The 21687-nt window shown below is 36.8% G+C and overlaps 1 protein-coding gene across 1 annotated transcript in view; it reads right to left on the bottom strand.

Annotated features, from left to right (window-relative positions):
* Positions 1-303: 303 nt before the first annotated feature.
* The window catches only part of SMCHD1 (structural maintenance of chromosomes flexible hinge domain containing 1), a 67386-nt gene continuing 46002 nt past the window's right edge, over positions 304-21687 (bottom strand). The window contains exons 24-36 of the mRNA XM_010087348.1: positions 20702-20929; positions 19821-19969; positions 17615-17703; positions 16337-16455; positions 15457-15624; positions 14135-14260; positions 10544-10623; positions 8890-9047; positions 5850-5965; positions 5347-5408; positions 2229-2316; positions 1685-1816; positions 304-483 (exon numbers count right to left, since the gene is read on the bottom strand). Coding sequence (XP_010085650.1) covers positions 304-483; positions 1685-1816; positions 2229-2316; positions 5347-5408; positions 5850-5965; positions 8890-9047; positions 10544-10623; positions 14135-14260; positions 15457-15624; positions 16337-16455; positions 17615-17703; positions 19821-19969; positions 20702-20929 — 1695 coding nt within the window. The remainder of the gene's footprint in view (positions 484-1684; positions 1817-2228; positions 2317-5346; positions 5409-5849; positions 5966-8889; positions 9048-10543; positions 10624-14134; positions 14261-15456; positions 15625-16336; positions 16456-17614; positions 17704-19820; positions 19970-20701; positions 20930-21687) is intronic.

The raw sequence follows: 21687 nt of genomic DNA, 5'->3' as shown, positions 1-21687 counted from the left end.
GGTTTTCTGAAAATCAGCAACCAGACAGAGAAGAAATAATTTATCTACTTATCAGTAAGGGAAGGCTACAATATGTGCTAAAATCAGCAACCAGACAGAGAAGAAATAATTTATCTACTTATCAGTAAGGGAAGGCTACAATATGTGCTAAAATCAGCAACCAGACAGAGAAGAAATAATTTATCTACTTATCAGTAAGGGAAGGCTACAATATATGCTAAACCTCTACAAACCATGACAAGGTACAAGATCAAGTTTGAAACTGAAGGAAAATAGGCCTTATCAGATCCATTGCTCATAGAGCTAACTGGGTATTTTGGGCATGCTTACAATTTCAGCTGATCCTCTGTCAAGTGGAAACTCAACTGTACTGACTTTTCCCTGAAACTGTGGGATCTCTATATCATCATCTTCATTGGGGCTCTTAATTTTCGCTATTATTTTGCCAAATAGATCAATTCCAGTGTGGTTGTTGTATGCATCCTGCAAGTAAAAAAGACAAAATAGTTAGTTTGGAACATGAAACAAAAAAAGTAATCTATATGCTGCATTAGGTTTGCATGGCAAGGGGGCTGCAGGGCAGCCTCTCTGAGGAGAGGCCAGGGCTGCCCTGTGCTGGACACAGCGGGTTCCAGCCAGCTCCAACCGATCTGCTGCAGGGCACGGCTCAGCCCCTCAGCCAAGGTGGTGGCTTGAATCTCAGAAAACATAGTGAAGAAAAAAATATACAGGCAAAGGAGGGTCTTAAGAGCAGAGGGAACAACACCAAGGCCAGAGAAGAAGGAGGCAGAGTAGGCACTCCAGGCTCTGGGAAGACCACAGTGGAGCAGGTGTTTCCCTGCAGACCGTGAAGGACCAGGGTGGAGCAGATACCCATACCCACATGGCAGCCCATGAAGGACCGCACACCAGAGCAGGTGGATGTTTCCTGAAGGACTGCAGCCTGTGGAGAGGGCTCATGCTGGAGCAGTGCATGAAGGACTGCAGCCCACGGAGGGACCCACTCTAGAGCAGGGAAACTATGAGGAGGAGGGAGCTTCAGAGAGGAGCTGTTATGGACTGACCATGACCCCCATTCCCTGTCCCCGTGTGCTGCTTGGGGAAAGGTGGAGAAGTCTGGAGCAAAGCTGAGCCTGGGAAATGGTGAAGCAGAAGGTGTTGCTTTACTTTTTTTGTCTTTGTTTCTCACTACTCAAATCTATTTTAATTGGCAATAAATTAAATTTATTTTCTAAAAGTCGAGTCTGTTTTGCTCATGGCAGTAACTGGCAAGTGATCTCCCTGTATCCCTGTGAATGTTCAAAGTTCAGGGAAAAATTGTTTTTGATAGTATAAGATTTCTAAGAGAAACTTTCTCCTGGAAGAAAAATCAGATAAAAACATCTGCTGTATATATAAGTGTTTTCCCACCAGAATCTATTCTTGAAGCATCTTTTTCCTGTGGCAACAAGAAATGGGTTTCAATTGAGATGCCTGACAGCATGGATTGCACATTTTAGTTTTCATCATCTGTACGTAAATAAAACAAGATACACCTGTAATATACTGGAAATCCTTGATTTACATCTTTTTTGTGAAGTTAATCAGCAAAGAGATAGCAGCAATGCCTTACAGCAAAATTCAACATATTTTTAGCAGTCTTATATATTTCCCTAATTATGATTTTGTATTAAAGTATAGTTACCATTACATGGAGGTATAAATCCTTGACCAGCGTACGGCTAGTAAGAGTTCGAACATTGGAAACTGCTGGAGTAGCTGGTAACCAATCAGGTAACAACCGTACAGGGTCATTAGGTACAACTTCAACTATAATCTAGCAGAAAAAGGAGGAAGAATAAAACAAAACAAAATAAAATAAAGACTGATATAACTCACTGCAATTCACCTGCACACATGGGTTGCTCAAAGAATACTGAAACAAATGCATTTGAAATTTACTGACCATCTTGACATAAATTAGGACGACACTAAACCAGTTCTGCTAGGTAGAAAATTATGCAGCTCTTTTATTCCACAAAATTTCTTAGTTATAAAAGCTAACGAAAACATATTTTGATAATCAACAGCTTTAAATCAGTAACTATCAAAAAATAAAAATATATGTTTTTGCAAAGCTTGCAAGTGAAAGTATTCACATTCTGAATCTACAAAGTATCATAACATTTCTCTCAGACGATTCTGTACTACATGTTCTTGGCTACATGTAATTAATTATAGATTCAAACCTGGTCACTCCTGAGTGTATATGTCTTATCCATTGCAAAGGTAAACTGGATACTGTAAGTGCCCACTCTTTCTGGAACCACTTTATCCCTAAATAAATCAAAAACAAAACCCAAGGAAAATCGAGTAAATTTTGAAGCAAGACACATGTAAATATGCAAGCAATTAAAATTCAAAGTAGTCCTCCAAACTAGTTAGAAAGTCCTGTTAAGGCATGATATATTTGAGTATTTCTCCATAATAATCCTCCTTCAGCAAGAACGGCATGAAAGTTTCTCAAGGAACTATGGTAAGGGTTTTGGGAACTTGGATGAAGAACGTCTCCTCCAAGAGTTTGTCTCTGCTAGCTGACAGGAAGTTTTTCATGGCCCTACTATTCAGAGATCTGCATGTCTGTGTCATTTCACTTCCCATTCAATGAATTTTCAGAAAGCTACTGAAACAGAGCATAGAGATGTTTAGATCTGCAACAACAACAAATCCATTCCAAATCTAATAATTTGGTTTGAATTTACATAAAATCTGAGTAGCTAATTCCTTCTCTTTCTCAGAAGGTGTACAAAGTTGGGTAACTTGGACCAGTGGCCAAGGTTGAGTATAGTGAGAGAGAACAGTTTTTATTCTACCTGATAGCATTACAAGTGCAGACTACTGGCAAAGAACCCTTAATATCAAAATATGAAGAAGAGACAGACTGCTGTGCTTCTGCTGCTATAAACAGAACTTCACCTAGCAAGAAAGGCCACACAGCATCCAGAAGACCGCTGCAGTGTTTAAAAAGGGATAGCAGTGACTTACAAATGCTTTGAATGCTTAGAAACTTTTGAGGAGATGCAGTCTCCAAGAGTCTCTAAAACCAAGATTCAGACATTTCTCTGAGAGGATAACTTGTGGCACTCTTGAATTGGTTAATGGGGTTTTTGTTGTCAACATACAGCTTTCTATCTGTTTTGTCAATATCATTAAGCAATTTGTTTCCTGTTATTTTGTTTGGGAAGGAGTGTAGGATACAAGATTTCCTGGAATGTTTAACTTGTAAAAAACAAAATCCCAAAGCTTTACCTATTTCTAGAACGGCCCATGACTTTTCCTTTTTGTATTTCATACAAAGAAGGAACAATTCTACCTTCTTTTCTGCATTTTATCTAGGTTAAGACTGAAAGTAGCATCTGCCTTGTCAGGACGCATTAAAAAACTGAGTTGTAAATAAACTGCTAAGGAGCTCATGGCTGAACACCATCTAACCAGACATATGCTTTAGAAAAAGAAGAAATTGCACAACTGTTATGAAAGTTGCAAGACTGCGTAATAGCATCCATGTTATTGATTGGCATTAAATAGATGAAAACTATCTGTGACTGTGCTAAGGACAGGAAAAGTTGAGAGAAACCAGGTGGTAGACAGTGATCCCCACAGACACTGGCAGCAATCAGTAATTCATACTTTCCTACAATGGCTGCTAACGGGTAGTCTCTACCATCTGTTCTTTCAAATTTTTCAAAAAGTTTGGATGCCTTAATTCTGGACATTTGTGGACAACTAGTAAACTACAGGTATCAATGTCAAGATCTTCATAATTCCATATTCAAATCTATATAGGTTAGTTTATATCACACTGACAACAGGAGAACATTTATTAACATGACTACACATTGGCACATTCATTCTAGTTTTCTTTTTCTGAAGGTACAAATAGATGGTGCAGAGTGCCTTTTTTGATAACGTTTTAGAGGGTTCTTATGTTTTAACTACACCTATAACTGAAGAATTTATCAGAATGACCAAGGTCACAGAAATGCACCTCATACTTAGTGCAAGTCTGCAGTGATCCTTTGTTTCTGGAGAAGTTCATTCCATAACCTTGGACTACCCACACAGAAAGCTCTGCTCTGTTAAAAGCAAAACTGCAGCATTATTCCTGAGTTTTCTTTTGCTATAGCTGCCAAACTCAGCCTTATAAGGCTTTGGCACCTCAATTGAGTGCCTTCACAGTAAAGACAGATCTCAATAATGATACAAAAAGCCACGCATAAACAAAGGTCTTATCAACTGCTTTCCCAGATGGGATCATTTCTTGGCTGGATATGGCAGAGGGAATTACAGATGGAGGTACATTTGCATTGCATATCAAGCAGGGCCAGAACCCTGGATTTGAGCCTCAGCTCCCCAGGGTAAAAAGTTTTGAAGACTTAATGCTACATCAAGGTCTTGAAAGCACATAGATTCCCAGGGATTACCAACTGGATGCCTGGCTTCCTGAACTATTATGCACCTTGAAAAAGAGGAGAGCTGCAGCTGAGAGGCAAGTTAAGGAAACTTCCTATCACCTCTTCAAGTGCTGCCACTCAGATGCTCCTGGAATCCTGACATAGCTGAGCTGCAGTAGCCTCTGTTCCGCTGATGCAGGAACCAGGATCAGCTGTGCAACAGTGGTATCTGCTGCACTGAGGTGATCGTAAAGTCTGCTTTCTAAAAAAGCAGAAGAAAAGTCTGCTCCTAGGAGGCAAGAACTTGAATGAACAGCCAGTACCACAACTATTTAACTGATCCCATAGTATGCCTGCCGGGAATGGATGTAGAAAGAATGCAGCAGTCAGGCACCAGTTTATGATAAGCTCTAGTTCTGCTGCCTGTCATGTAAGACACTATCTCTGAATAAGTAACCCAAGGAAAGACCACTAAACTGACAGGGCCAAGGTCACGGTTCAGGATTAATACACAGTTACAGAAAATCAGAGTTAAGTCCACTTTGTCCAGCCTGCAATTCTACTGTAGTTGAACATAACATTAAAAAGAATTAAGGAATGTCACTAGACAAGTGACAAGCAGATGATGTAGTCCCTTCATTGCTAGCATTTCTCATGATGTATTCTAATATATTATCTTAGACTCTTTTCTTCTCTACTCTCAGATTAAAGCCATGTCAAACATTTCTAGGGAAGAACTCAATCCTCATGTTCATTGCATCTTGCTAGTATCTTTAACCACTTTGTAGCACTGTATCATCCTAATTCTATAACAGATATTTATTATCAAAACCTAAAACTCTTGTTTCTATTTCAAACTATGTATTTTGCTCAGTAAGCTGCATCAGTAATTATAAAATGAATGCTGCTATACCTGAAGTAGAAGAAGCCATCTTCCTTGTCATCCTTCACTTTACTACAGCTAAATGTTGTAACCTGCAAAGATGCAAAAAATTTAATGCAATATACTGAAAGTTGAAGTACCTTACTTGTAAGATGCTATCAAGTCTTAATGATTTGCAGTACTGATAGCACACAGTAATTCAATGAGATCACCTATAATTTAGGGGCTAGTTTCATATTCTTAATTCTCAGTCTTGTCTTTGCACAATTCAGGGTGGCAACTATCAATAGGCTCCCTAGTAGTTAGCTTCTGCAGAGCAGCAGCATTTTCATCCTTACTACAGTCTTGATGTTTGAACAGTCTGACAACTTGTAACAGAACAAATATTGATAAACAAATGATTGATATGTACCACTTGTTATTCAAAATCTACAACAGGATCTAAGTTAAATGAAGAAAAGTTTCTACTACAAATATGTTCTACTACGTCAGCATTTTGACACCTATTTTGAAAATGCATTTTGATGACTTACATCAATTGGTATGCTAGTTCTGCCGCTCTGTGCTTCCCACATATTCATAGAAATCCGTGCTGGATTAATATTTTTAATAATGCTGTCATCTTCAGAAAGAACACTAACCATAAAATCTGTAGAATGAAAGACAACATTTTTTCCAAAATTATTTTTATTCAGAATTAAGACGACCAAACTCCATTAATTTCTGTGTCTCCCTCATACCTAGAGGAAAAACACACAAAACCCGCATTCCAACAGAACACAAACAACAAAAGACTTTAAAACCAGGCATGGAAAACCTTCCCTCCCTAGCCCTACAATTAGACCAGGTAACAATCCTTAGAAAAAAACCCCACCTACTTTACCCAATGACTGCTTTAAAAATCCCCTCAAATTTCAAGTCTGCCTTTCCCAGGTTATCATTCCCATCAAAATAGCAAGCCAGGCTTCTTCCTGCCCTCAGGAAAGAACAATCATTAGCTAGTTAAGTAGCTGATTTCTTCCTTCAAGGACAAGAAATACAGATCTCTGTGGTCTTTCACAAGTGCTTTAGCCACTGAACTACTGGATAGAAAGGCTCAGTAGCTGCAAAAAGATTGTACCAACACCACTACGGTTTTCCCCATGTATTAGCCATGCTGTAACAAAAAGGACTCAGGCTATGAATCTGAAGTTGAGTTTGGCTACTTCTTACAGACTAACATCACATACTTAAAACTGTTAGAAGTAGGATACAGGGACACGTTTCACTCCTCTATTTGCTGCTGACTGGTTCTGCAGTCAAAATACTTGCCATTTCATATCCCAATCTGAAAAATTCAGCTTTTCCTACATGTTCCATAGAAAGTTTGGTGGTCTGAAGGAGATGGCACCCAACTAGAATAAAGCTACCCTTCTTCTATTTGAAAGTGTGAACTAAGCACTTTGACGCTATGGTTACAGGTGAATTTCATGCATGTAATTGAAGCTGCACTGCTCACATAGAACTAAATTTTGCACTATAAGGAAGGATTGTATTTTGATGTGTATGAAAAATTCAGGCACAGCTTCCTCCAAGATTACAATGCCTGCCCTCAGGTGTACCCAAGTTCACCAGTAAATCCACTAATTAGGATGTTGATTAAATATGAGGCTGTTAATAAGGAATTTAATATCTAAATTTGTATCAAAATTTAATGTCATATATACGTTATTACCTGAAGAAGCTCTTTAATTCTCTTCCTCTCTCAAAGCTTAATTGATTTATACTACACAAGGGTCTGTTTGGCAGGGAGTTTGGAGCTAGATGATCTTCACAGGTCCCTTCCAGCAAAAAACATTCAGTGATTCTATGATTCTATACTATGCTTTCTCTAGGCAAAACTAAAATACCTTGTGAATTTAGTCAAGTTCATAACACTGTATGGGATATGTTAAAGAACAAAAAACTATTTCCATAAAAATGTTAGCTCATCAAGTTATGACAGTATAACTATTATATTTGAATATGAACCTTCTCTGGTCAACAAACAAGCCCCCCACACCACAGACCTCATATTTGTGGGAGGTATTCTGCTTCTCAACTCCTAGTACTACAAATAAATCCATTTTGCTATAATTTTTGAATAGATGTTGCAGGTATTTCACACAGACTTGGGATATAACAAATGGATTTGCATGAAGCAGATTTCCTGATTTTTGTCACCTTTGAGAGATGCTTATCATCTGGGAATCCAGAAATACTTACAAAGGAGTACAGAGAATAGGTGGGAAAAATTCAGATGCCTGTGATGAAATCACACTGTGAAACAAGAACAGAACTGAAAACACTCCTTAGATAGACAATTTTTTTGGTGTTAAGTCCACCTAAAGGCAAGGGAAAGACTGAAGTATAGGAAGGACAGTGTCCTGTACCAGCTTACTTCAAGACCCTTTGGTTAAGGAATGTGTCAAAAGCTCTCTAAGAAACCAAGTACTCTGTATCAGCAGGATCACTCACATTCACACAGTTCTCAGCTCCTTCAAACACATTTGCAAGGCACCACTTTCCTGTACAAACATCACGTAGTTCCCAACCTGCTTCCATTTCTGCATTTATCCATCTATCCCAACTTAATCATATTCTTTATATTCCTTCCAACAACTGCCCAGTACTGAAAAACATATCTACTGATGAAAAGTTTCCCTGACCTCTCCTGAAACTTTTTTGAAAACTGCATCAGATTTGCCACCTTAATTTATTCCTCTCAAAGGCCAAATTAAATAGGACTAGCATGTAAGAGTTAGTAATTTAGCAATTTCCTGCCTAAGCTATTTATAACTCTTAAGTGAATACCATTCAGTATAGGAAATTGGTAACTGTTTACTTCACCAAATAGGTCTAAAAGTCATCTCTTGAAGATTCAAATGTCATTTTAAATTTTTTTCTTTTTTAAAACCAAAAATGTGATCAAATGGGGAAAAAAAAAATTAGTTTCAAAACTACCTCACATTCCTTCACAGGTAGCAGTGACAAAATACAGCAGACTTTCCAAGTCTCAAATTTTTTTGTTTTTCAATGTCACTAAATTGTTACTGAAGTCTTTTTTTGCCTTCTGTAATATGTATTATATTCTGTCCCTGGCATACTTCTTATCACTTTTTGTTTCCCCTTGGCTTACAGTCAGCCTATAATTTCATAGCTACCTCCTTTGTCACTATTCCTAGAAAATGAGATGAGGGAAAACAGCCACTAACTAGCTCAGATCATATTTTGTGAAGATCAGAAACTGAAATATGGTATTACTTCACTAAGGACAGAGAAGAGATTCTGTAGTTTTACAATTTATAGACAGATAAATCCAGTAATTTGGAACAAACAAGTAAGAGGTCTTTCGAAATGCTTTCCCAAGATGGTGTACATATCTTTTCTCTCCAAGTGTTACAGAGGCATTTCAGATATGGCTGTTACAAATAACTGAGACAAAACAGACCAAAAAAAGTAGGAAAATACACCAAGAGAATCATCAAAATCGTTTTTCATAGGTTTACAAAGCTCTTGAATGATTAGTTTCCACTGAAGAATCCTTATACTTACCAGGGAAGGTACCTCCTGCTGGAAAAGAAGCATTTTTGTCATATTTAACATTCAAGCGGACAGGTTTCTCGGGATCAGGCAGGACATTTAACGTGACTATAGGACAATCTAATGTGGTCTTGTTGTATACAGCTTTAAGCTGTAAAGTGTGCTCTCCTCTGAAACATACAGAAATCATCATAAAAATTGTTATAAAATATTTCTTCCGAAAAAACAATTTTCAACAGACTTCAAGTCTGAATTCTGTACATGAAAGCACAATCAAAAAATATCTAGAAGTTATCAGTACTAAAGGGAAGAAAAAAACTGAAGTGTTAATGCAAAGCTAGACAAGTAAAATCACAAGTTTAAGATATTCTTAATAGCTTATTAAATTTAATTTTGCTATAATATTTCATTAGCTTGATCATGTTTCATTGCCTGTCTGTAAGATGCCAACACCTACAGCTTTAAGTTGCAGAAGACAGACAGGAAGGTGGCAAGCAAGCACAGCTAACTAAAATGCTGTCTGAAGAGCATTCTGCTTTGAGAGTTTCCATCTGCATACAACTGACATCTAGGAAAGTACATTGCAAGTATATAATAACTTCATTGCTATAGAATAACTCATTTTATTTACAATGTTAAAAACTTGAAATTTAAGTTTTTAAACAGAACTAGGAATATGGTATTTAACTGCATAGAGGCTGCACTCCCCAGCCAGTTCTGATTATGCTACAAACAGCATAATCTTACCACTGAGCACGCCTGTTTCTAACCTCCAGTAATAGACTGATAACTAATATTCATCATCCTTCTACCAAGATGCAGGCATTAGAAATACACTTAAAATAGATTTTCTTCCAAATGCAAAATAATACTATGGGTCAGATCCTGCAGATATGTATGCAAAAATGTTAAGTGCCATGAAATACTTCAGAAGTTCAAGAACAAGCACTTATTGCTAGCTTCTATGCTACCTAAAGTCTACCTAGTCTTGCAAGAAAAGCTCAGGGATGCAGGGAATAGGTAGCAGAACTGTGAACATGAGGAGGATATAGAAATAATGAATTTGGGAAATGAATGTAAGGGGAGGCAAGGTGACAGACATGAAGCTGGAGCCACAGGACACACATCTGCAGGAAATCAGACTTCATTAGTTCTACTGCAAGTAAGAAAAAATAAATATATATATATATTTAAAATTATTTTGGACACTTTACCTAATCCTTTAAAACAATGGCTAGCACCCAGAGGAAGCGGGGTTTCAACACTCCTAAAATGTGTTCCTACTTTGAAAGCGTAGTGTCTGGATCTGGTCACCCAAAGGTTGTACATTTCAAATATTTTAAGTGGTTTATGACACCATCTGCACAAGGTACAGATTGACAATTATAAGCCGTGTTTTACCATGACCAGAAAAAAACAGGATTCAGAAAATAAGAGCAGCAGTTTCTCAGAAGACCAAAAGCACTAGCTATTGAATTTTATTTAGTTAAGCACTTAATTTCCTAAAGCTTATTATTTGGCCTTCTACTGGCCTAAAAATAATAAATATTTCAACTTAGCTCCAGATTAATTCTTGGTTGGTACTTTATGAAATGTGCAGCTTAAATACATCTAGCAAGCGACATTTCAGAATTCAATTTTTTACCGTATAGTTTTCACTACTTACCTAGGTGCACAAATACTAACAACTCCCAGGTTAGCCCTACCATTTTCATCTGTTTTATGTTGCTGGTTTGAAGGAACAATCTGTCAAAAAAAATTTTTTTTATTCTTTCAATGACACAGACGTAGTACCAAGTCTTAGAATAAAATGTATCTCATTTGCCTGCATACTGTCTTTCCATTTGAGCAACAGCTTCTCTGTATTTTTGCACTCTAAATCAGGGAATTTCATTAATACAATATTAAGAGGTTTCAGAATTTTCTCTGCCAGTTTTTGAAAACAATCACTTTATCTGAACTAGGATACTTTTGTCTGTTAATACATTCAAATATTTCATTAATGTTATTTTTTTAATTGCTACTGATGCTACCATGTCATCCACAGCACACATTAATCTGAATATATTTTCAGATTCTAAAACCTTCTACAAACTATTTAGTCCCTTTTACAGAGTTCTTCCAGTCTGGACAGAGATTCTTGGGTAGCAAAAATTAAAGAATGATACAACTCAGTAAAAGCAACTGAAACATCTGTGTCTCTCTTCCCCTACCCCCATTCTAGTCCCACTGCCAAAAATGTAAAACTGCTAGACACCTACAGAAAAGTGTTATGACAAGTGATGAAATACAGTACCTTATTTATCAAAACTTAATGACACACAAGAACGAATCTCTATACTGTAAGAAATGGTATTTAATCAAACGCTAATAATGGTAACTTCTTGTGGGTATTGTTTTAGGATCATAACACAAACGCCTTATACATCTACTTACCTAGAATCAGACCTAAGTGATGTGCTAAATCCTTTGAAGTCAATGGGAATTCTACCATTGACTTAAAGGAATTCCTGCTCAATTCGGATGTTGGAAAATAACTCCCCTTTAACTCACTGGTGTTCTTCAAGGTATGTCTTCTATGTGTGCCCTGTCTTTGCCGTTTTTACTTTCCTGGCACTGAAAGTGAAATCTTACAACTGGCAGCACCATTAAGTCATACTTGTCTTTAGACACTAAATGGAAGAGAAGTTATCACTTCACTTTCCTCATCAACCACAACTTTTTGAAACTATGGACTCCAGTGTAGCAGATAGAGAATCCCTGTCCTCTCACAGAAACATGTGTGAATCCTAAAGAACAATAATACACTCTTAAAGTAATCAAAAGCTATTTCTTCTCCAAATTTGTGTACATGCTGCATTAGCCTTACCTAAGAAATACCTTGTCAATGTATCAAAAGAACCTCAGATAGTAGCTTTAAAGTTTGGAGGAGAGCAAAGGAAGTCATGGATACACTTCGAGTTCTTCTGTAATGAATTCCTCTCTACTGAAGGAAATCAACTTTTTCATTTATGATCTAATGCAGCAATGTGGTGCAAATGTTTGTCATTATCTGAATAGTGTTTGGCATTAAATTGCTTTCCCTTTGCTATTTCAGCACAAATTTCAGAAGACTAAGTGTCTAGTGTCCACTTACAGAAAATCAATGTTTTTGGAATACCTGAAGTGGGCAATCTTCTTCCAAAATTATTTTCTTTCTCTAATCTCATGTCAGTAAGTTAAAAGAATGAAATTACTTTAGGAAAAAAAATTGTGAAAGTTGATTCATAACGGATCAGTATCGGAGCACGAATTTATCCTACCATGTCACCAGACAAAAGCAATGGCAAAAAATGTGTGCTTAATGGTTCAAATGGAAGGCAGAAATGTAAAGATATACCAAGAAATGCTAAGAAAATTGACAGACATTTCATAAACTCTTTTGAAGAGTATATCCAACTCAACAAAATAAATCTGTATTTGAAATTACTGTACACCACAGAATGGAAAGTTTTAATTTTTTACAGAAAACAGTGCTTTGTGCATTTCCACTATTGAGCTGCACATAGGAGTTCAGAGTGTTTCTGTTCAGCCATACTCGTTGTATTGTGGACCTGTGAGACAAGACAATGGAGCACAGGAAATGCATGCTGCAACCGCAAAATATCAGGCTTAGGAGACTTAGAGGACGTGAAATATAGACAGATAGCTTATCTGAGAATTTCAGCTCCCAGAAGCTTCTCATTTCCTTTGGGAGACTGTGGATACAACCTATTTAAAATGCCAAGGCAAGAAAGTTCTCTCTGAAGAGGTTCTCCAAGATACTCATGAATACTGATCCAATGTCCGCTCAGCAAATGTGCAGTTGGTTTCTCTGCTAACATATGAAAAGTAACTTAGAAGTGATACTGGTGTTAAGCTCTGGGAGAGTGCACTGTAATAAACACACTATAAAAATGATCCACTCTGGTTTTCAGAACACTTTCTCCTGGAGAAATCCCACTCAGATAAAGAGCATGCAGTCTTTCTAAGACATGCTACTGGTCCTCCTTGGAGTAAGGCATAATATCTGAAAAGACACAGCATGCCACCACATCCTCTCTTTGAGCACGCAGCCCAACCACACAGTGTTACTGTCAAGGTTGTACGTTCTCTCAAGACCAACAAAACTAGAATCTCAGAGGAGGTGCAGCTACCATCATCATAAAGGTAGCAGCTGGGGCAAACAAAAAATCCCAAACTATGAGTCAGGCTTCTACAGTGAGAAATTCAAAAGAGCAAGAAGAAAAATGTTCAAGAAACAAAGAAACTTCCTTAAAAAATTCCAATAAAAATAGGTAATAGTAGCATAGTTAAACTGGGGGGAAGGTGAGGCTGTGGTACAGTTCTTCAGGGGTGAGCAAAAGAAAGGTCTTGGCTGCTGTGTGTTCTGAGAGAACTGAGGGACACAAATGCATGGCAAGCAGGAACAAAAAGGGAACAAGACCAGCCCTGCATAAAAAAATGTCATATCTGGAAGTGGATGAATATATCATGTATTGATAATGTACACATTCAACATAACAGTTTCTGCGCTGACACTTAGGAACATTTGACAGTTTGACTTTTGTTTTGTTCCAATAACAGGAACTAAAATTTTAACAAATGGAGTATTCTGTCAAAATCCTTTCTTTGTACAGACCAACGTACAGACCATCTGACACTCATACCTCATTCATGGAAAGGACAGTAACCACTTAAATTTAGATTAGCTTTGCATCCTCGTTGTTAAGATTTGGTTATAATGCCAATGATTTTCACAGGGATAATCAAATAGGGAGCAAACCTGCTGACTAACTTTACATACAGACCATAAGTCACACACAAGCAAAGAACCACCAGATAAAAAATGACTTGGTTGTCAGTTTGGATTATATTATCAGTATTATTATTGACTAAACTACCTCAGACAAAGTGGGGGATGGAGTGGGGTGGTGTGCATGTAGAATCTGGAAAAAGGTTCAGTAGAATATCCAAAATATACACTAATTACACTTGGACACTGTACTACAGGAATTTTGTTATATGTGTGATAGTTATAATGAAAATGAGCTGAGCAATCTGTCCTGGGAACTGTTTGCATTACTCATTGACACTACTATGAGATTAACTATTCTTTTGTGCCCTTGAAATATTTTATTAATTTTTCCAAAAATGTCTTAAAAATGAACAAGATAATGTAGACGTGACAAGAAAAATTTGTGTTAAACAAAGGTCACATAATAAGGCCCATGCTTACCTTTAAGTTGTTACTCTTTGTAAGGCTGATTTTGACATTAGGTTCAGGAGATGGATTTCCCCACTGATCACACAGCTGAACAATAAGAGGCTTCTGCAATTCTCTACCATTAATCACTGCAACAGGCTGGAAGAGATACAAATGCATTCTACTATTCTGTTCTAGGTATATCAGACATTCATGGCAGGTCAGGAATCCCCACAGCAATAGTGTCTGCCTTTTGTATACTATTTGTCTCCCATAATAGCTAGACCATGACAGAACTGTAAAACTCCAGAAAGGTATTTCTAGAGTTTTCCCATGTACATTCTCTTGTTATCATAAAATGTACTACTTGAATTGAACTGCACATGTTACTCATGTTGATGTGACTAAAAGGAAGGACATACTTCTGAAGAGGCTTAGCAAACAGCTTCCATGTTGTAGATAGAGCAAATGGCCTAAAACTTTTATGTTCTGTTATTCCTTGGCAGCTTTCTAGGGAGTAAAAATAGTTATGATACTCCCTGATCCTTTTGCTTCACTTTTTTCAATAACTTCCTTCTCAATTTTCCTAACACACCAATATTTATTCCTGCTCTCTACTCAGAGATCTAATTTTCTTTTACCTGCTTCCACCCTATTTTGCTTTCTGCTGCAACTTCAGCACTATCATTTGAATAGCCAAAGTAAACACTGAAAAAAACCCACAAAAACCCAGCAAATAAATGGATGGTACCAAAAATCTCCATCCTTTTCATTAAGTACTGTACTCCCTTCCCCACTTTCTGACTGTAAACTGTCAGAGAGTTTGATGAGCTGCCAACCATCGCTACCATTAAGGACAGTATCTTTGGCAAACAGCAGTGGAAGACAGGTGTTAGGATCCAGCCCACAGTAAAATTGCTGCACCAAAGAAAAGAAAAACACATCATCTGTAGAAGGGTAAATGGGACAGAATAAACAGTTTAAGAGATATTAAGAAATACAGTGTTGTAAACACACGCGTATGAGTTAGATTACTCAAAAATAAGTTTACTTCTAAAAAACTAATGTAGTTAGCTATTGCATGAAAAATGTTTCACGTCTATAGCCTCATTTAAAACATGTCTATATAATTAGACAGATTTCAAAATACTTAATTTGGGTTGCATTTTGTTGTCTTTTACAGAATAAAAAATGTCTCTAGAGCTGTCGTATTCTGACAATTTTTAGAAACATCAGCACTAAGAAATCATGGGTTTTTCAGCTTTACATTGTGTGCTCCAAAAAGCTCTGGAAATAAAAGACCTGCTGACTAGTGACCCCATTGTTTTTTTACAAACCAAAACTGTTTAACTTACCTTTTCAAACTCTGGCCAGTCCACAAACTGCAATTTAGCAGGGGATCCTGCAATTAAATTTACTCTGAGAAAGTCAGAAAATTCACGCCAAGCGAAGCACAATTCTTTGCTTCCAAGTAAACAAGGTTTAAACCGAACACCTTTTACTCTCATGGTTAGAGTACTTTCCTATTGAGAAATAAAAAGATTTTATGAAGAAATAATAAAGGGAAGTATAAATTTATTATTTTTTTTCCATTTTGGTATTTTAATATTTATGCTTGCTAGACACTATTTGCTGTTCTTACTGTGAGACAGTGGACTAAAAATTAAACTACAAGTTCCATTCCTTCTGTTACATTTAAATGGGCTTCTTGTGTAAGAAGTGATCAATTTCAAACTCAATCATTTTTCGGGAACCTGTTTTGCAATGTATAAGAGTTAGGCACAACTTATTTATAGCCAACATATTTTAAAATGTATAGAACACACTTGAAATTAAACAATGGCAGACCATATCATCAGTCCATTCTACAAGGTTCTTCAAAAGACCATAAAATCAACTGTACCACCATAAACAAACACAGAAGCAAACATTAAAACCAAGTTAGAAGAAAAGATATAGAACAACGGACTAGAAACAAAGCAAACCTGACTCAAGCATGAAGTTAACTGGCCCCCATATTGTATAGCTGCAGCAGTGATACGGTTTTTAACAGATGCGGCTGTATTCCTTAGAACATTTTAATACTTTAAGTCTCTACCTTCTTACAGCTTAATAACTAGTGTTTAATTTGACTACCTTTCCACAGTTTTGGTTCAATTCTGTGTGACAGAATTAACACAATTACCACACAAAGGTCACAGAGCAATAAACTATACAACATCTTATTACAAATACCTGCCAAGTTATTTTCAAAGCTGATTTATCAAGTCCAGGCCCAGAAACTCCTAGGGAATTGACACATGCAGATGTCACTGTCTGAACCTGATTTCCATACTGATCTGTAATCATTACATCTGTTAAAAAAGATGATGATGATTGAAGTAATTATTAAGATGATTACCTTGGCAGCTGCTTTAAGAGAACATTATACAACATACAGAATATAAAACCATATACAACATACACACAATATAGAGAAAATTTACATGAGTATCACAGAATCACAGAATGGCTAAGGTTGGAAGTGACCCCTGGAGGTCACCTGGTCCAAGCCCCCTGCTCAAGCAGGGCCACCCCTAGAGCTGGTTTCTCAGGACCATGCCCTATGGCTTCTGAATATCTCCAAGGATGGAGACTCCATAACCTCCCTGGACAATCTGTGCCAGTGCCTGGTCACCCTCACAGTGAAAAAGTGTTTCCTGATATTCAGACGGAACCTCCTGTGTTTCAGGTTGCACCCACTGTCTCTGGTCCTGGCACTCGGCACCGCTATAAAGAGCATGTCTCCAACTTCTTTACACCCTCCCTTCAGGTATTCATATACATTGATAAGATCCCCCCATCTTTTGGGTCTCAAAAGAGTATTGATAAAAGTATCTACATAGTTATATCACATATTTGTGCTTCCCACTTTTTTGAATAAAAAATTATGTATTGCTATAAATAAAAAAACTTAAAATTGAAAGCTACTTTTCTACATGTTAGTTTGTTCTATGTTCTTCTCTTCACACACATACAAGCTTTTAATGTCCCAAAATACTGTAAGAATTTTTAATTTCTTACTATGCCATGTAACAACTGTGTACAGAAACCGATGGAGAATGAGAAGACTGATCCCTATCGTGCCCTCGTCTTAGGTTAAAGTTAACCTTAAAATGTTTCATTCTGAAGCCCATGTCTTTGAAATAGTCTAAATGCTGTTACAGCCTGTAAGATTTCAGAATACATGAACTAAACAAAAATTCATGAACAATCTGAACTCAGTATGATGAATGCCCTAATGTACAAACTAATAAGCAAATTTTATCAGATGGTAACTCCAGAATTGTAAAATGGCAATTAGAGAAGTCTGATCATCCTTCCATGAATGAGAATGTAAACCTGTTTTTTTTTGTTAAAATAGTAGGAGACAATTCACTCTTGATGACATCTGTATACATAACAGGCTAATAAACAGCAAAGAAAAAGAACGTATCTTTCTTAGAAAAAACTGAAGGATATGTAAATACTCACCAATTTCACTTTGTAGTTCTTCACCCATCTGCAGTGTGTTTGGTCCTTTTAATTTACATTTAATGTGTTTGGGTTCATCAGGAAGTGGTCTAAGTCAACATATAAAAATCAACTTATATTCATTCTCGTGAAGGCATGATAAAGCATACAGCAGTTATCACTCATTTGCAACCAGAATTTTGTTATCCTTACACATAGTTAGAAGATCAAGCCTCATGTGCACACAAGTTACACAGTAGCTTTCACCTCCATCTTAGAGGGAGCTTATCAGACACTGCTTGCATAACAAGCCACAGCAATGTTATAGGATTTTACCTTATCTGAAATAACTTGCCTGCCAGTATTTTACCATAGATCAGATCACTAGCCAGATAAATCAGAATTCAAGTCTAGAGTGTTTTACATCTTAAAAAAACCATCCCCAACACCTCTAAACCAAAGTAACACACAATTGTCTACATACTAAAATACACCTATTACTGTAAAACCAATTATAATATCAACATTAATCCTGATACAAAGATATCACAGTCTCCCTTACTATGAAAATATTTGCTGACTTCTTAAGGACCTGATTACAACTAACATAGCTTAAAATTTTCAGTGAAACAGGTTTTCCTTAAAAGCAAAACAAAACCAGAGCACATTACAAAAATGATGGAGGAGATGAACCACCGCAAAAAGAAAGAAAAAGAAAAAACAGATTTCCCTTTCCTCTTTTGCTATGATAAAGAGGAAGTCATCAGCTTAAAGTATGCCTAAAATTAGTCTCTTAAAAATACTTTCTGGGGTGCTTTTAAACAATCTCAGCCTTTCCTTCCGTTTACTTGATGAAGGTTAACTTATATTATGTGCTGGCTTCCCAAATATTTAAGAATTATCTGACAGCTGTAAATTATTTAAGAGTTATCCAACACAATGTTCTTACTCCTTTTGTGTGTTCTAAGCTAAAAATTACATTGAAGTCTTTAAAAATCCCATTAGAATGGCCTCCAGTTATTTTTAATGACAACTACATAGAATAAGCCCTAAAAAGTTCCCTGATCTGAGACTGTATTTCAATGACAAGGAAAAATGTATTAAAAATATTCAACAAACCAAACCACTGCTCTACTTCCTTCCAAGAAGAGAGTTGTCAATTCAATCTGCTATTCTGCTCTTCACAAAAGAAAACAGAAATGCTGCTTAACTGAACATGAAATACACTAAAGTAATTTAGAATCAGATTTATTTTAAGAAACTTTATAAATCACTGAATGGTTTGGGTTAGATGGGACCTTAAAGATCATCTAGTTCCAACCCCCCTGCCATGGGCAGGGACACCCTCCACCAGACCAGGTTGCTCAAAGCCTCATCCAGCCTGGCCTTGAACACCTCCAGGGATGGGGCATCCACAGCTTCCCTGGGCAACCTGTTCCAGTGTCTCACTACACTCACAGTAAATTTTTTTTTCCTAATATCTAGTCTAAATCCACCCTCTTTCAGCTCAAAACCATTATCCCTCATCCTATCACTACACTCCCTGATAAAGAGTGCCTCCCCATCTCTTCTGTAGGTCCCCTTTAGGTACTGGAAGGCTGAAATAAGGTCTCCCTGGAGCCTTCTCTTCTCCAGGCTGAACAAACCCAACTTTCTCAGCCTGTCCTCAGATGGCAGATGCTCCAGCCCTCTGATGATTTTTGTGGCCTAGACTCACTAAGAGTGATAAACAGGCAATTTTAAAGTTTGATTTACAGCCTGTCGCTTTTGACTGAGAAACCAGATGCGGGCATCCAGCATTTGGCGAGATAAACACTATCTTTAGCTTCAAAGGAATTACCTCTGTAAGGGCAACAATTAACGTTATAGTGATATTTCTCTTTGGTAACCAGTGACCTGACTCTTAAGTAAGGTCAGTAAGTATAATCCTATAAACTAATATTTACTGAAAGTTTTCAGAGATAGTAATCATCTCCTTCAGTGTATGTCTACTTACAAAATTAATTATAGAGCTGGATACAAACAGATCATGATGGAGTCCTTCACACAGGTAAAGTACTCATGAGTAAACACTTTGTATAAATGCTCCCACCCACCCAACCCGACATTCTCCTGTTAATTTGCCAACAGATTTCATTATTTCAGCTTCTGTAGAAAGACTTTTGTACAGAACTACAATCCCTTGCCAACAACATAATTAATAAAAGAGTATTTCAAATTAACAAACCTGACTGTGAATGCACTCTCCAAAGACACATGGTCATCAAGATAAGTAATCAGACAGTAGCGTACATCTTTTACTGATGTTGGTACTTTTACATCAGGTAATAATCCCTGAATCAACTGTTCCCTGTTAATTTTAGGTGTCCAGTTAACCTAAAATTAAAATTTCTTAAATTAATAAAAAGCTAAATTATTAATGACTAGCTACATAATACATCTGTGGTCATTCTAAATATGATGAAGGAACATCCAGGCAACAGAAGCTTCAATGGAAAGCCTGTGTGTTTTCCAACAGTAACCAGTGATATCTTCCAAAATACAGAAAAAAACTCTTAAAAAAACCAAACCTCTTAAAAAAACTCAAGCAAAACAAAACATACATTCAGTTCCCCTCACTTTCTTGAGTTAGGAAAGATCTGATTCTGAAAAACCTCACCAAAAAGAGTGTCACACATTTAGTGGAGCTCTACCTTTGTATTAGGCTCCACGCATGAAGACAGACAGAAGGATACAAGACATAAGCAAATCTTCATGAAGGAACATGCCTATTCAAGGTTACTAAATGCTGGAAAAAACCCGATCTAAAGAATCATACCTATGACAGAATTATGTTATTGTGTTTAGAAGCCCTGGAAATTACAAACCTGTTTTTAATAACACTACCCTGAAGCATTATTTAACATTTCACTAAATGTCTGTATCTCATTAAGGACAGAATTTTAATTAAATTATTTTTAAAAATTTATTAAGCAGAGAGAGAAGTTCCCATGTTTAATAACACAGTCTTGAGGAATATTATTTCGTAATCTGATGTCTACGGATTTTAGAGAATCAGCATTGTGTATCTCCCCCATATTATGCTGCTGTTTACTCAAAAGTACTTGCCTTGATTTTTTCTGCCACAGCTGGAGTTATGTGTATCTCCCTGTCTCCTTCATCATACATCTGAAATACAAGGTTGCGCATCACATCGCCAGCAACCCAATTAATTTCATCCTGATGTTTAATTTGAATAGCTTTTTGTCCATCCATACTTAAGATCTGTAGTCTTGCAACACGACTGCTAGGAAGAAGTTTAATAATCTTTTCCACTGGTGGCACATCTTTACAACTCTATATATAGCGGAAAAAAAAGATATATAATTAAAATACTAAATATAAAAATATGCATAAATATCACTCCATAATAGCCTATGGCACTACTCTGGATTACCAGGTATCCAAACATGAAATCAGCTTGACTTGTCAAAAGTAAATCAAAAGGATATGCCAGGACACTTACAACTTTTAACAGATACTAGAATTGATGCTAGCTATTTGGAAAATGTTTTCTAGTGCAAAAGTACTATGTTACACAACTTACAAAATACTTCTTAAGAGTAATCATGAGTATCCTTTCATACAGGCCATCTTGCCATATTAGTATTTGTTTACACATTTTTCAGGGTAAAACACTACAGGTCTTACTTTCTCCAGCAGTGTGGCTCTCCTGACTACCAGAGAACTGGGATGTTCAACAGCATTTAAAAATTCAACCCTTAAGTGCTTCAAGACTGAAATGCTACAAAAAGCTATTGATTTTTAACCTTTGAAAAAACATATTCTTCTTCACTAAAGTTTTGGGGAACATGTTGCCATACCTTTTCTGGCTCTAATGTTTATGCAATGAAGGCAATTTGTCAGAGGGATACAGAGATTAAAAAGGGGAAGAACAATTCCAGAAACAATGCATATTTCTGAAATACTTCAGGGATTTCAGAAGTAAAGAGTAAGAGGTGAAGAAAAAATGGAAAAAAAAATTTATTTCCCACAGAGGAAAAAGGGCAGCTGCCTGATTATCAGGCTTATGGTAGCTAAAAAAGTAACTTTTG

This window comes from Pterocles gutturalis, unplaced genomic scaffold (assembly GCF_000699245.1).
Source record: "Pterocles gutturalis isolate BGI_N339 unplaced genomic scaffold, ASM69924v1 scaffold6466, whole genome shotgun sequence".
Lineage (NCBI taxonomy): Eukaryota > Metazoa > Chordata > Aves > Pterocliformes > Pteroclidae > Pterocles > Pterocles gutturalis.
This window is presented reverse-complemented; position numbering and strand designations above follow the sequence as displayed.